Source organism: Berghia stephanieae, chromosome 1 (assembly GCF_034508935.2).
Source record: "Berghia stephanieae isolate SIO BIC M18660-M18661 chromosome 1, UCSD_Bste_1.3, whole genome shotgun sequence".
In the NCBI taxonomy this organism is placed as follows: domain Eukaryota; kingdom Metazoa; phylum Mollusca; class Gastropoda; order Nudibranchia; family Aeolidiidae; genus Berghia; species Berghia stephanieae.
Window position 1 is genome coordinate 141,751,623 of NC_088360.1, and position 14,163 is coordinate 141,765,785.

The window sequence follows — 14,163 nt, forward strand, 5'->3', positions numbered from 1 at the left end:
TTTGTGTGGGGTGTTAGGCTAAGTTTAGTTACGAAATTAATAATATTTTTACAACACAATATGTAGTTGATCAAGTTGAGCGAAAGATAATTTTTATATCTGATGTCAGTATCAATGTGAATGAATATGTAAAATTCGATATTCCATAGCTTCGAAAGCAACTGACAACATCTTTTCATGCCTAGCTTTGAATGATTTAGCCACGACAATACGACAGCTGTGGTAGAAGTTATTTATCGTGTCAATTCATAAAATACGTTTTACCCAGCTGTGGCATGCTTGCTTCTATATTCTTTTGAGACTTATAAAATGTTACCTCTTCACAAAGATGATAAATATCACAGGACTTCGAAGATCAAAGAGAAGCTATTCGGTTGGTTCAGGTAAGCGTTCGTCTTCTGCTACAAAAATAGCAACTAAGAAAACGGGTCATGAGACCGGCTTGTTTGTATTGCAATTGCATTTGCATTCAATTTGCATGACATGAAATGCATCAATTTCGTGCGAAACGAAAGTTGGCCATGTAATCATGTGTAAACCGATAACTAGTATATATACTGATGGCTGAAAATTACTTAATGTTATTGTTCAGTGGGCCAGTGTTTTGCAAACTTCCTGAAATAAATAATACGTTGCATTCATTCATGGGATACACAGCAGCAGCAGAGTTACTGACTGGACCGGAGGCTTTATTCTATTTCTAGTAATAATACTTTCTAACTTTTTGTCAATTTTGTCTTGCATGATTTGATGGAGTACATATTTTTTAAAACCAATATCAATCAATTAGAGCAGTTATACAGAATACAGAAGATTAGACAGTCAGGGGTCCCAAACTACATAGAACAGTAGTACAGTGTCTATTCCCAACCGGTGTTGGGAACAGTAGAATTTACCCATTCCCAACCTGTGTTGTGAATAGTAGAAAATTGGAATGTTCCCAAATGATGTTTTCTTTTGTTGGCTAGCCTACAAGACCAAGACTGGGAGATTTTTTTTTTGGTAGTCACATGATCGGATTTCATTGTTTTACTTCATTTTCATCAAGCTTTAGGTAGCTAAAGGAGGTCACTGATGTTCTTTGGATTTGGTCGTCTTGTAGTAGTCAAGATTGCAGGAAATATTGAAGTCCTAGTAGTAGGAGCTTTAGGCCCTAGCCTATGTGTGTTCATGTTTGGCATGATATTGAAATGGCGATTTCACATTCCATTCCCGTCTTGCTAAATGAAGCAGCTAAGTGAGGCCTGTGGGCTACGTCACTTTGCGTGTCACCACAATCACCCCCCTACACACATACACACCCAACCCCCATCCCAATGTGCTTCGTCTATCAATGGAAAAAAGGGAGAAAAGAAAAGTACTGGCTACGCTAAAATTATTTAAATTGTTTTTAAAGACACTGAAAATTCAAATTTTTTTCCAGCATTGTGTTCAGTGCTCAAACTCTTTTAAAACTTATGGTTTTGTATAGCGCAATATCCACTAAACATGCTCAAAGCACTTTACAAAGTGTCCCTAACCAACAACAACATGTAACGTGTAGAACGAGTCATGATGCCTGTTAGGCGATATTACAAATTTTTTCGACAGAGACAACGCTTTTAACGACCAGGTACTCATTTTACACCTGAGTATAGTGAGAGAATGTGAGTAAAGAGTCTTTTCCAAGGACTCAACTATGCACTGAGCAAGGCTCGAACCCAGGAACTTACAATTCGAAAGCGGGTGTCATACCTCAGGACCATATTGCAGAACTGAAGTGCATTGAGATAGATGAAATGGTAACTTGGACTACTGACCAATAATGATGTTTGAAATACTTATAAGTATTAAATCTCTCATTTCAATTTTGTCTTCAATGGGTCTCATCCACAATTGTGATGGATAGGGAATATTTTTAAAAAATAAGCTTCTGATTATTGTTGATAAAGACCTGGAAATATTGTGTTTCAACTCTTGTTTTCCTTTAAAATGATTGAGGTGAATTGTAAATGTAATGATAATGACAAGGCTTATTAATTCAATCAGAGATAATTGGATTTTTTTTTTTCTTCCGTCCGTCATGATAATTGTCAGGGAAATTCAATATAGACTATGGGAGGGGAGATTTTTATTTTTATGAATGTGTAAATTATAAGTCATCATATTTTAAGTTCTGAGTCTTATATTTGAGGAGTCTGAAAAACTATACAAAAATACATTATTATTTTTATTATTTTCATCATCATCATCATCATCATCATCATCATCATCATCATCCTTATTATTATTACCATTATTTTATTTTATTGTTATATTGCCCTTTGGGTGAAGTGGCTGAGTTGTTGGTAAGTTCATCAAATGCAAGTGATGTAAATTGTGACATTGCAACAATATCATCTTTCAATACTTTTTATTCCTTTTTTTTTTTTTTTCAGACTGATATTTGCTGAGACAACGTCGCGTCGACTGTTAGGCTTTCTTGTGTTGAACTTATCATTTGCCTTTGTGGAGTTGCTGTATGGCGTGTGGACAAATAGCTTGGGTCTCATTTCAGACTCCTTCCATATGTTCTTTGATTGCACCGCTCTGCTTGCTGGACTGGTCGCCTCAGTGATTTCCAGATGGAGGGCCACTGAATCTTTCTCATACGGGTATGGTTGAATATATGTGTGTGTGTTTGAAATTTTAGATATATGTGTGGTGGCCTGAAAAAAATATGTGCCGCAAGGTGAAAAAAAAAAATCTTATCCCTGAGGTTAGTGCAAATATACAGAGAAATCCTTCTTGAGTAAAATATAGGTTAAAGTTTCCAAAATATTCCGATTAGAGACAAAGTTACAGGTTTTTTCTGGCTTATATCTCAAAAAATTATGTGTGACATCCCACATGTTTTGTCAGATTATTGTTCTTATAATATATTTAATGTCTATGGTCCACATTGCTATCATTTTCCAATTCCGACTAAAGACATAAAAACCAGAGGAATAAATAGATACTATTGTTATTTTGCTTACTTATCCAACATGTCATCAAATCGAATCATCATCAAATTATCTACCATTTTTTATTGATGGTCAAATTTTCTCAATGAGAGCAATGTAAATTATATTTACAAAGGTTATTTATGGTCATTATTTTATTTTTCATCAGATATGTCCGCGCTGAAATCTTGGCAGGATTTGTGAATGGACTTTTCCTTTTATTTATCGCATTCTTCATCTTCTCTGAGGCTGTTGAGGTAAGTCATCACCTCTTGTTTCCCCAACCCTTTTAAAAAAAAAAAATTTATTTGCATAGAAATCTCTGATGTGCCTTCGATGTGACTTCTTATACAAGCTCATCTGCCATACTAATTTGGTGGAAAGTACTATCCACAGGGTAGGAAGCAATTGCCTGTTTTACGCTATAGAAACAGGGATAAATCCCGGCTCCTTGGGCCTTATGGCTCTGAAGGATTACTTTTACACTGAGATTACAAAACATTACAATTCATATTGATTTTCTTTCACAACACTAGGAAACTTTTCTCTTTATTTAAATATTAATATGATGTTGAAGTAGAAACATGTCATTTTGTTCTTCAGGTTTTGTTTGCTGAAATGCAATGAACGTTTTTCTCTGATTTTCCCAATCTCCAGAGAGCTGTAGAACCTCCAGAGGTCAAACACGAACGTCTGTTTGTTGTGTCCGTTTTGGGTTTCCTTGTGAATTTAGTCGGTATCTTTGCTTTCCAACATGGACACTCACATGGCGGAGGAGGTTGGCATGAATTTTTTTTTATGTATCTTCTTTATTGAACTTACTACTTTGTTTCACATGGAATAGTTTTATAATTCTTATTTTGATTCATAAGAGTAAATCTTTCTCTAAATCAAATACATAGATACAATATACATTGTATAGCCCTGCATAAATTATTTGTTGCATGAGTAATCAAAAAAAGAAAAATGTTTCAGAAGGAAGGAATGATGTCCGTGTTTATAAGAATCAGTCATTAAATTTAAACACTGTGATACAATTAACTGTGACAGGATTTGAACTCATTCAACTTGAATATTTATAGCAAGACAACATAAATTATATTTGAGAATTTTAATCACAGTAATAGTAACTTCTGAATAGTTAGATAGAGCCATTGGTTGGCACTTAGTCCTTCTTTAATTTTTTACCAAGGTAGAATGTTGATTTTTTAAATTAATTACATTTTATTGGCCACCAAAGATTAAAGTTGAACAAGGAATCTTGGTTAACTTTCTGTGGAATATTTTTAAATCCACTACTTTAAACCTCTTTTTATTAGCAAAGGTCATCAACAAAGAGAAGCCATTGTATAATTTTACGAAGTTACATTCATCATATTTTTAGTTTTATTGGCTTTTTTTTTTTATAACTCTAATTGAAATTTATTGTTCTATTTATTACTTTTCAGATCATGGACATTCTCATGGATTTGGTGGGGGACACAGTCATGTAGGTAAGTTGATTGGGGAAGTAGGAGTATTTCTGAGCAGTTTGTTACAATCAAAGTTAAGACAGCTCATTGATCGTTAAGCGTGTATCAAGAAGTCAAGTAAACAATTTTGCCCACTGAAAATATGAAAGGCTTAATGACCTTAAATCCATACCCACTCTACTATTTCACCCTTAGATCTGAATAAGAATTTAAAGTGTCTCCCTTCCACATTCCATCACGATGAGATGCTGTTACTTCAGCATGGTGGTACTAAGCTGCTAGAAGCTGTAGACTTTAAAAAGTAAAAAACGAAATACATCGTTAGGGGGAATATGTTGATTATGTATAAACTTTTATATTAAAATTATTTTTATTTTTTAGGGTTAGAACTTGTCCAAAGTTGGGGAAAATATTGTTAATTTACTCGGAAATGGATGTGTGTTTGCATTGGACTAGACTTCATTTGGTTTAAAACTTTGTTAAATGACAGTGCACATAAATAACTGTTGAAATCATATATTTTGGACTGATTTGATTTATGGAAATTTAGACCTTTTTTGGTATAATATATGCTGACTTTTAAAAAATGCTTTTTGCTTTGTTTCTACATTGGGCTTGAACCTTTTGTATCCAGGTGTTAGACATTGTACTTTGTCAACTCAGCTGTGTCACTATCTCACTGAATGAGGTTAAACTGTAGAAAGTAATTATTTGATCTGCTGGATATGTTAGTAAGCAGTATGAATTCATCAGACTGCAAGCCTGGTAAAATACTAAGCCACTCGAAGTCACAACCTTAAAAAATCAATCGGACAATGCAATCGCATAGGTCATGCTTCTGTCTAAGACATTGGACAATCACACACAAAACACAGACAAAATGTTTCTTTCCCAAAACGATAAGGAATTGGAATGCTTTGCCAAATTAAATATTTTTGGCACCAGCAGTGGAACAGCTTTTGAAAAATGATATAATTTATCAAAATGCAGAATTATATTGTTGGCTGAGAAAGAGAAGAAGAGACAAAAAGACAAATAATCATAATATCCTGATATCATTTCTTATTTGCAGGTTTGGGATTAGAAGAATCGGACAGTGGACACGGTCACAGTCATGGTGGTCATGATGACCACGGCCATTCTCATGGAGGTCAAGATAACCATGGGCATTCACATGATGCGGGTCATGGCCACTCACATGGAGGAGGTCATGGCCACTCGCATGGTGGGGGTCAAGGTCATTCTCATGGTGGTGAAGAGAAAGCCAAAAACACTAATAAAGTAGCTCAAGCTAAAATTATGCAGGGTGAGAAAATTTTCTTTTTGAATTGTGAATCTTAGTTTACAGTTTAATTCTTTACTTCATACAAATTGACCGACTCAGTTAAATTCTATGCATATTTTTGATGTATTGCTTTTACTATTATTACTTACTATTATAAGTATGGCTGTTTTCAGAGTTTTTTTGTTTTTTTTGTTTTTTGTTTTTCCTTCCTTCAAGGTCAGATCTGTGTCTGTTCTTTATCAGAATGGAGTGTTTATCGAATTAGTTGTCAATATGAAGCAGTCTTATAATGCAGTATATGCTTCTTTTAACAGTAAAAAGTGTCCCTTTAAAAAACACTTGCAAATAACCTTTTTATGAAGATTAATATGCATTTCCATTTCTCAACATCTATATCCGATGTACTGTTTTTATCTTTATCAGAAGTTCTAATAAATTATCATTTCATTTCATAACGTAGATTGCATTTCATATGAGGTGTAACCAAACTATCTTTAGTAATTTTAAAATATGATAAAAATTTGTTGATTCCTCTCCTTGTTTACATTTTCCCCTTTTTTCTTCTTTTTTTTTCTTAGGTGTGTTTCTTCATATCCTTGCTGACACTTTAGGAAGTGTAGGTGTGATCATTTCATCAATTCTCATTTACTACTTTGGTTGGATGATAGCCGACCCGGTGTGCTCAATGTTCATTGCCACACTGATTGCAATCAGGTAATGTTCTCACCCCCCCCCCCCCCCCCCCCCTACTGATTTTGATTATATTGAGTTTCTTTTATCTTGTGGAAGACAAAGTGGCTGAGTGGTTAAGGCATTGCACTGTGACCGGGATGGTCCCAGGTTTGAGCCTTGCTTCAGGCATTTTTGGGTTGTTTTTATTTTTATTTTTTTTTTTTTTTTTGCTTGGGCAAGATTATCAACCCCATTTTGCTCGCTTTGGACAACATAGGTGATTTCTGTTGACATCAGGCATCTTGTTTGATGGATTTTCTACATTCCTTCATGGAATGCCTTGGCAATGGTATCTGATGATGCCATGGCAGAAAGCGTAATATGGGTGCAGTCAAGATATTTTTCTAACCGCCCTGTCCACTCCGCAGTGATTGAGTAGCTGGGTCTGTTAGATCTGGCAGAAAGTACTTTACGATAGAATAGGACAGCAAATGGTTGCTGTTGTCCATTTCATGCTGTAAAAACTGGAACTGGGATAAACTAAGGTTCCATGGGACTAATGGCCCTGAAGGATGAGACATGGCCAGCTATAGGAATAGATGATGCATTGTGAAGCACATTTAACGTGTTGGAACTGTAGACTTGTAATAATAATAACTAATGATAACTTGAGATTTACGTAATATGGCCCAATATCCACCAAATGTGTTCAAAGCACTTTTACAAGGGGTCCGTAGACAACAGCAAACTTAACATATAGAACGAGACACGACCCCTGTTAGGCAATTGTTAACGACCAGGTACTCATTTTACACCCGAGTACGGTGAGAGAATGTGAGTAACGAGTCTTTTCCAAGGACTCAACTATGCACCGAGCGAGACTCGAACCCAGGACCTTCCGATCCAAAAAGGAGTGTCATACCACAAGATCACATATCTGCACAATTGTGTTATAAACAAGGTTGGCAATTATCCGTATATTTGCGGAATTCAGTATGTTATAAACCCTTTTTATATATCTTTTTACTGGAGTTCAGCGCCTGGAAAGAGCTTGGTCAATGTGTTTTGTGTAAAAGTTCAGTAAATATTTGCCTCCTGGATTGGCAACCCTGTGTTAAAATATTTTCATATTTGATGTTGTTAATTTATTCTGCTTAATATTATTTTATTTATATATATATTTTTTTTAAAATATATTTATTCGCTTTTATATCCTATGTTAATTCTTTCCTCCAGTGTGCTACCCCTGTTAAGAGATTCATTAGGTGTTTTGATGCAACGTACACCACCTGCCCTTGATCACCAGTTGCCTGGATGTTACCAGAGGGTAAACTATTTCATTATTTACATAGTTTTGATGTAGATGATGATACTTGCATACAGTCCAGAAATGGTTGCTGAGCAGAAGGATCCATGACTATGTATTAGATCTTTGATCCTGTGATTTATAATGATGTATGGAGTCTGATTGAGTCGGTTTGTTTTTAAGGAGAAGAAAATTTAATCATTTAAGGGTTAGATCGAATATGTCTTCAGTGCTTTTTTTTTTTTTTTTTTTTTTGGTATCAAATAATAAAACTTTACAGGAAGTATTCATATAATGTATTTTTTAAATTTATATATTAGATATTAAAAATATTCTTGAAGGATGTGTATTTTCACCATCCGAGGATCCTTTCATTTTTTCCTAGCAATGTTTAAGTATAACTAAAAATTACACCTAACAATTCTGCACAAATGTTCTCTTTTCTTTGTAACGGAACATGTGAGAATAGATTATTTTATTATCGCACTATAAATTGAATAAATTGTGTCAAAAGTGTCGAGCTTTGAAAATATTAAGATTTTCTTTTGTTATCAATAATAATTGTTTCATTATTTAGAAGTGTTTTGGCACTTACAGCTCTTCAGTCATTTCAGCACCAGTTATCAATATTTATTTGTACATAAGATTAAAGGCAATTGATATTGACCATTCGTACAATATTCATATAAGTTTTTAAATGTTTTCTCAGGTTAGTCAACTAGAGGGTGTATACAGTGTCCATGAACCTCATTTCTGGACTTTGTGTACTGATGTATATGTGGGAACCATCAAGCTTGAAGTGGGCAAAAATGCTGATACTCGTTACATCCAGAGTCAAACCCATAATATATTTACACAGGTGAAGCAAAATTTGAATTTTTGTTTCAAAATAATATTGCTTATTAATGGCAAAGAAAAAAAAAACATGCATATATTTGCATGAAAATGATTATCAATTTTTGTCATTAAAAAATAATTATGTCCATCATCATCATCATCATCATCATTACCAGCATATTATCATTTTTATAGATATTATTGTTATCCTTATTATATTATTATTATTATTATTATTATTATTATTAATATTATTATTATTATTATGATTATTATCGACAAGCAGTTTCCCCATTTAGATGTTGGTAGTTGAGTACACCGTTTTTAAAATTTGTATTCCAGACATTCATAAAAATTTGGAATCAGCCTTTTCTGTGTTTAGTGATTATTATCATTATTATTATTATTATTATTATTATTATTATTATTATTATTATTATTACTATTATCATTATTACTTTTACTTTTATCATTATTGTCATCATCATTATTATTAATCTTTTACAGATTGGTGTACGACAGCTTTATGTACAAATCGATCACGCTGCCATGTAAGAGATTAGGTATGAACAACATCCATCATTTATGAAGCCTTTCAGTCTCTTCTGGACCTGCTGTTGCCAATGGATGGACCAGTCTTCCCCACCGGTTATCGTCATCAAGATTCCCTGTTTCCGTCTTTCTCCCCCGAACTTTATTTTAGGGATTGTATTTCACATCTTGCATTTTAGAACAGCATTGACCATGTACATATTGTGACCACAGGTATATCACTGCAGAGCTTCATAGGTTTAGGCTTAGCCACTGCCACTCTGCTGCTCACAAAGTGGATGGAACTTTTATGTGGGACCAAACTAAACCACACAACACCTAATCTAAAACATTTAAAAATGACTTTTCATGAATATAGGGGTGGAAATCGTGTGTTGTTGGGGTTTTTTTTTAATTTTTTTTTAATTAATTTTTATTGATACAGATTTTTTTTTTCTTGAAACTGATATTTTTGGGGTGCAATATAAAGATTTTTTGCTGAGTAAGAGTTGCATGAAGCAGTTCTATTAATTTATTTTATCTCAGTCCAGTACAAAAGGTACGTACCATTTGGCAAATTGCATAGACCACATTTTAGTATCAAAAATTATTTGCCAAAGTGCTTTACAAACATTTGAACTTAAGTCCAATTTGTTCAAAGGTAAACCAATATTTAACCTAAAAGGAAGCTTGTTCCATTGTTGATTCTCACTCTGCCAAATACTTCAGATCTGAAAGAATTTTATATCACAGTCAAGGGATTGAAAGGCCCCAATAGATATCTCCAGTGATTCACTTTGTCAAAAATGTACATTTCGTGTTGGACTCTCAAATCAGCTCACTTGTATAAGAGACATGTATGGTTGGTTAGCTCACCTAACCCTAGCCCTGAAATGTTTTGATATGTAGTGACCTGCGTTTAATGCAAACAATGACTGAGTGATTATTAAAATCACCTATCTGCATTCAAAGACAAAATGTGTTTGCAATAAATGTCTACATTTTCCATGAGAAATAGATCATACTCATTTGTGCTAATCTGAAAATGGCGAACAGATGCTTAGTAGGATACTATAACTGCACTTTTAAGTACATTTTTATTTACTAGACTAAATTTCTTTAAAATGAACAATTTTCAAATTTCTAATGCGTTTTAGAATAGAACATTTTGTGCGCTGAATCGTTTAAAGTAATTTTGAGTGTTTGTTTTTTTTTCGTTAAAAAATGCTTACAATTGTAAGAACTAACAATAATTTTGAAGGCTATAATTGAATGAATTAAAAGAGTTGCTTGCAAGTCTCTGTTTTACTACATTATAAACCACCACCATTTTGCCTTACTAGCTTATTGGAAGGGTCTTTTATTATTTCTCATATATCTCATGGCAGGTTTGGGGGGAGGGGGGGGGAAGAATGGGGACTAATGTCATTTAGAACACCTAAATAGAAAACATATCCTATCATACATAGTCATCACAATGATAGTATTGATAGTGCCAAATTGAAGTTATTGCACTGTTGACAGTTGTCGTAATATTCCTGACCAAGAATCATTTGATAAGAACTCTTTAAGACGTTTCTTCCATCGGCCCTGACCACAATCTAATGTGGGGGGGGGGGGGGTATATTTGCATGCTGATTGTAAGAGTGGGTCTTAAAAGATTAATTAATTTCAAACAGTTTTGCTTGTTGTGGTTTTGTCAACCTATCAGAATATAGTATATTCTGAAAGATTTTGTAAAGATGAACAGAGAAACCAGAAGCATTTATTGATAGAACAAAGTTGACCAATCAAAATATAGTATATTCTGAAAGATTTTGTAAAGGAAAAAGAAGTATTTTAGATAGAATGAAGTTGACATCATTCAGATCTTTGTTATTGTTTTTAGCCAGGCATTTTTATGAGTAGTTCTCACCGAACTGTGTTAATCAGACTATAAACGTTCAATGTTACACATTGTTTTGTGGGCTGGTACGTATTTCCCGGCTGGCGAATGTCATGAGTTTATGGATAAGCAAGAAGAGGCTTTTATATGATGTTGACTGTTGTTATCTGAACAAATTCACACTAAGATATACATTGAAACCTTATTAAGGGAACAACTCTCAGCTGCCATTCATTTAATTCAAAGTGAATACTTTAAAGTTCTGTTGTGTCAAAGCTGTTTCTTGACCATTGCCATCAAGCAAATTTTTTCATCTTTTGTTGAACGGTGGGTAGTTGATAGGGTCTCCTATCTCTTTTATCTGTTGTCATTTGGATCTCTGTTGGAATAAGAAGAATTGGTTTCTTCCAGGACCCTGCCTGGAGTCCTTTTTTGCGGCATAGGCAGTCAAATATTTCTCTTTCAGATATTATTTCTAGTAAGTTATCTCTCTTAGCGCATAGGAAACTAACTTGATATCTTTCATTTCTTGGAGATCCCATGTTAGGACATATTAGAGACTTTGGGTGGCTTCAGGTTGAACCATCTATTTGTATGATAATATTTTCAATTGGCAAACCACTTGTGACCTAAAAGAGTTGCAGGTACTGAAGTCTAAATCTAATTGTCGTACACACTAATACCATCTTCTTTTTCCTAGTCAATCATTTGGCCTAAAGGTAAAAGCGTTGCGAATGCCATACAACTTCATCAATTTAAAAGAAACAGAGTTTTCTAGTCAAATTCTACACTTGACGTTGTTTTATCTCTCTTTCTCTCTCTTCTCTCTCTCTCTCTCTCTCTCTCTCTCTTTCTCTCTCTCTCTCTCTCTCTCTCTCTCTTTTTCTCTCTTTATTTCTCTTTCCCTCTATTTTCAAATAAAATTTACTTCTTAATTTGAAGAGAGTATGATTTACAAGCATGACACTAACGTCATTTTTTTTTCTTCTTTAAAACTTGAATTGACGTTGGAAGAAACACTCGTCTGTGTTGTCCATTTGCATCTTTGCTCACTTTGTGTTTCTATTTATTTTCTTGCTGTATTACTAAATTGTTTATAAAGTCGTGATACAAGGAATTTATTTGTCTTATTATGTTATTTTTATTTTTTATTGTTGTTGTTCTTATTCTGGAAAATAAAGTTTTTGAAACCTGCTGATGTTGGTGCTATACTCTAAGATGATAATAATAGTAAAGATGTTATCTATTTTGTAAATAAGCTTTGATTGTTATGAATACATGTTTTTTTTTGTTTTGTATTTTCTTTTTAGAATGGAATGGAAACCAAAAATATAAGGTCGTCGGATGTGATATGTATTTTATTATACGCAGCTGAATTGTGATGCAGTTTGATGAATTAGAATCTGGCCCTGTGAAATGCACAGTGTGTCGTGTAAATTTCGTTATATTTCCACTTGTGATTTTGTTTGTTTGACTGGAAAGTTTTCAGACGGCTAGATTTGTATGTATCTGCAGATTGTGTATACTCCGCCTTGAGGTTTCCTGTGTTAAGCATGAAGATGTAAGCATTAAGTAAAAATTAAGTTAGTAATTTAAGGTTCTGACAACTGGCAATTGTGCTTAACTTGTTAAAAAGAGTTCTGTTGAAATTTTCTTGACCCTAAACAGTATTGACAATTTCCCCATGATCATAGGATTCTGGTTCATAATATATGTCTCTGTTTAAAATAAATAAGTTAACAACACTTCTCACAACTGTGTAAACATGTAGCGAGTTGTGAAATGCTGTTACTATTGTAAAATAATGTACCTAAGTTTGTTAGCTCCTCTTCCCTACATACTCTCTCTCTCTCTCTCTCTCTCTCTCTCTCTCTCTCTCTCTCTCTCTCTCTCTCTCTCTCTCTCTCAATCTATCTATCTACCTTACCTATCTATTTATCTCTAATAAAGTATAATTGCATTTACATTTTAACTTTGTGTAATATGTATACTGTAGTCAATTGTTTAATTTGTTATTGTCTTTCTTTCATTGACCATTCCGCATGTTGGGTCTATAAAAATTTGTCATATTATGTTTTATCAATTTTTAATTTATTCATATGATTTTTTAAATTCTTGAATCATTCTGTGTTATTCTCCCCTAGTTTCCTTTATACTGGTGATACCTTGTCTTAGATTAATTCACGCTTACCAAGATATATCCACCTGTGGCAGAATGAATACTATTGTAAAGCACCTCTGAGCACTATTTATGGTTACTGGCACTATATCAAGTAATAATAATAATAATAATAATAATGACACTCTAAAAAAACTGGAGCAAGATGACTTGAACAAAAAGCCTTCACAAGTTTAATCCCCAGTGCACAGGATATTATCGGGGGCAACTGGTATAGTCTTCTGTCCAACTTATCTTTCTGGGTGGGGATCCTGACCTCTCATAGCGGGCAGGGAGGTACATACTGTGTCTTCTATCCCATTATATCTCTTTTCCAACTTGCTTTCTGTCTTTGTCTTGGCATGGGATTACTTGGTTTTGTCCTGGCCCTGGCCGGAGTCCTGGCTGGGAGGGAAACGGTCAAATGCATAGTTATTGTTTTGGGAGATGATATTTTTTTCCTTGTAAATCATCTCTCTGTAATGTATTATTGTTATTTTAATGTATAATGTAGGCATTTGAGTGTATTCCTCTTTGTTGGATTTTGTGCTTGTGTCTGGATGATACTTATTGGTGATCTCAAACTAAGTACATTGGTGGTATGCTCTTGGAATCTACATCTGATCCCTATTTGTTCCCAGTTCCCCTTTGTCTTACTTTTTCTTGGGTGCTTTAATTGTAATTCTAGAACTTTTTACTGTCCCATTTTCTTCCTTTTTACTGGCGCTGATATAACCTAAATGTGTTGCAAGCGCCGTAAAACCCTTAAAAACAAACAAAAACAAACAACTTATCTTTTGTTCCTTACTCTTTGACTTTTGACTCTCTCGTCTCTCTGTCTGTCTCTCTCTCTCTCTCTCTCTCTCTCTCTCTCTCTCTCTCTCTCTCTCGCTCTCTCTCTCTCTCTCATCCTGATATAAGATGGGGGGTTTTTTTTTTGGAGCCTTATACCATGGGGGAGATGTAAACATGTTTTTTTTTTAATAATTTTTTTTTTTTTTGGGGGGGGGGGGGGGGGGGGATTTTAGAGATGATATATATATTTTAATCATCT

The 14,163-nt window shown here is 34.0% G+C and overlaps 1 protein-coding gene across 1 annotated transcript; it reads left to right on the plus strand.

The window, feature by feature from the left end:
• The first annotated feature begins 32 nt into the window (after nucleotides 1-32).
• Nucleotides 33-13,898, plus strand: LOC144963387 (zinc transporter 7-like). Its single transcript, XM_078897360.1, has 10 exons — nucleotides 33-383; nucleotides 2,418-2,633; nucleotides 3,133-3,220; nucleotides 3,621-3,741; nucleotides 4,412-4,456; nucleotides 5,508-5,741; nucleotides 6,299-6,434; nucleotides 7,629-7,719; nucleotides 8,408-8,557; nucleotides 9,043-13,898. The coding sequence occupies exons 1-10, from the start codon at nucleotides 310-312 to the stop codon at nucleotides 9,088-9,090; spliced, it is 1,203 nt and encodes a 400-aa protein (XP_078753486.1). The 5' UTR covers nucleotides 33-309; the 3' UTR covers nucleotides 9,091-13,898.
• Nucleotides 13,899-14,163: the final 265 nt, after the last annotated feature.

Excerpts from the sequence above, each read along its gene's own strand:
- LOC144963387 (XM_078897360.1), top strand. The coding sequence starts at position 310 with ATGTTACCTCTTCACAAAGATGATAAATATCACAGGACTTCGAAGATC. Across the intron at positions 384-2,417 it reads AAGCTATTCGGTTGGTTCAG|ACTGATATTTGCTGAGACAA; the intron begins GTAAGCGTTCGT and ends TTTTTTTTTCAG. Across the intron at positions 8,558-9,042 it reads CCCATAATATATTTACACAG|ATTGGTGTACGACAGCTTTA; the intron begins GTGAAGCAAAAT and ends AATCTTTTACAG.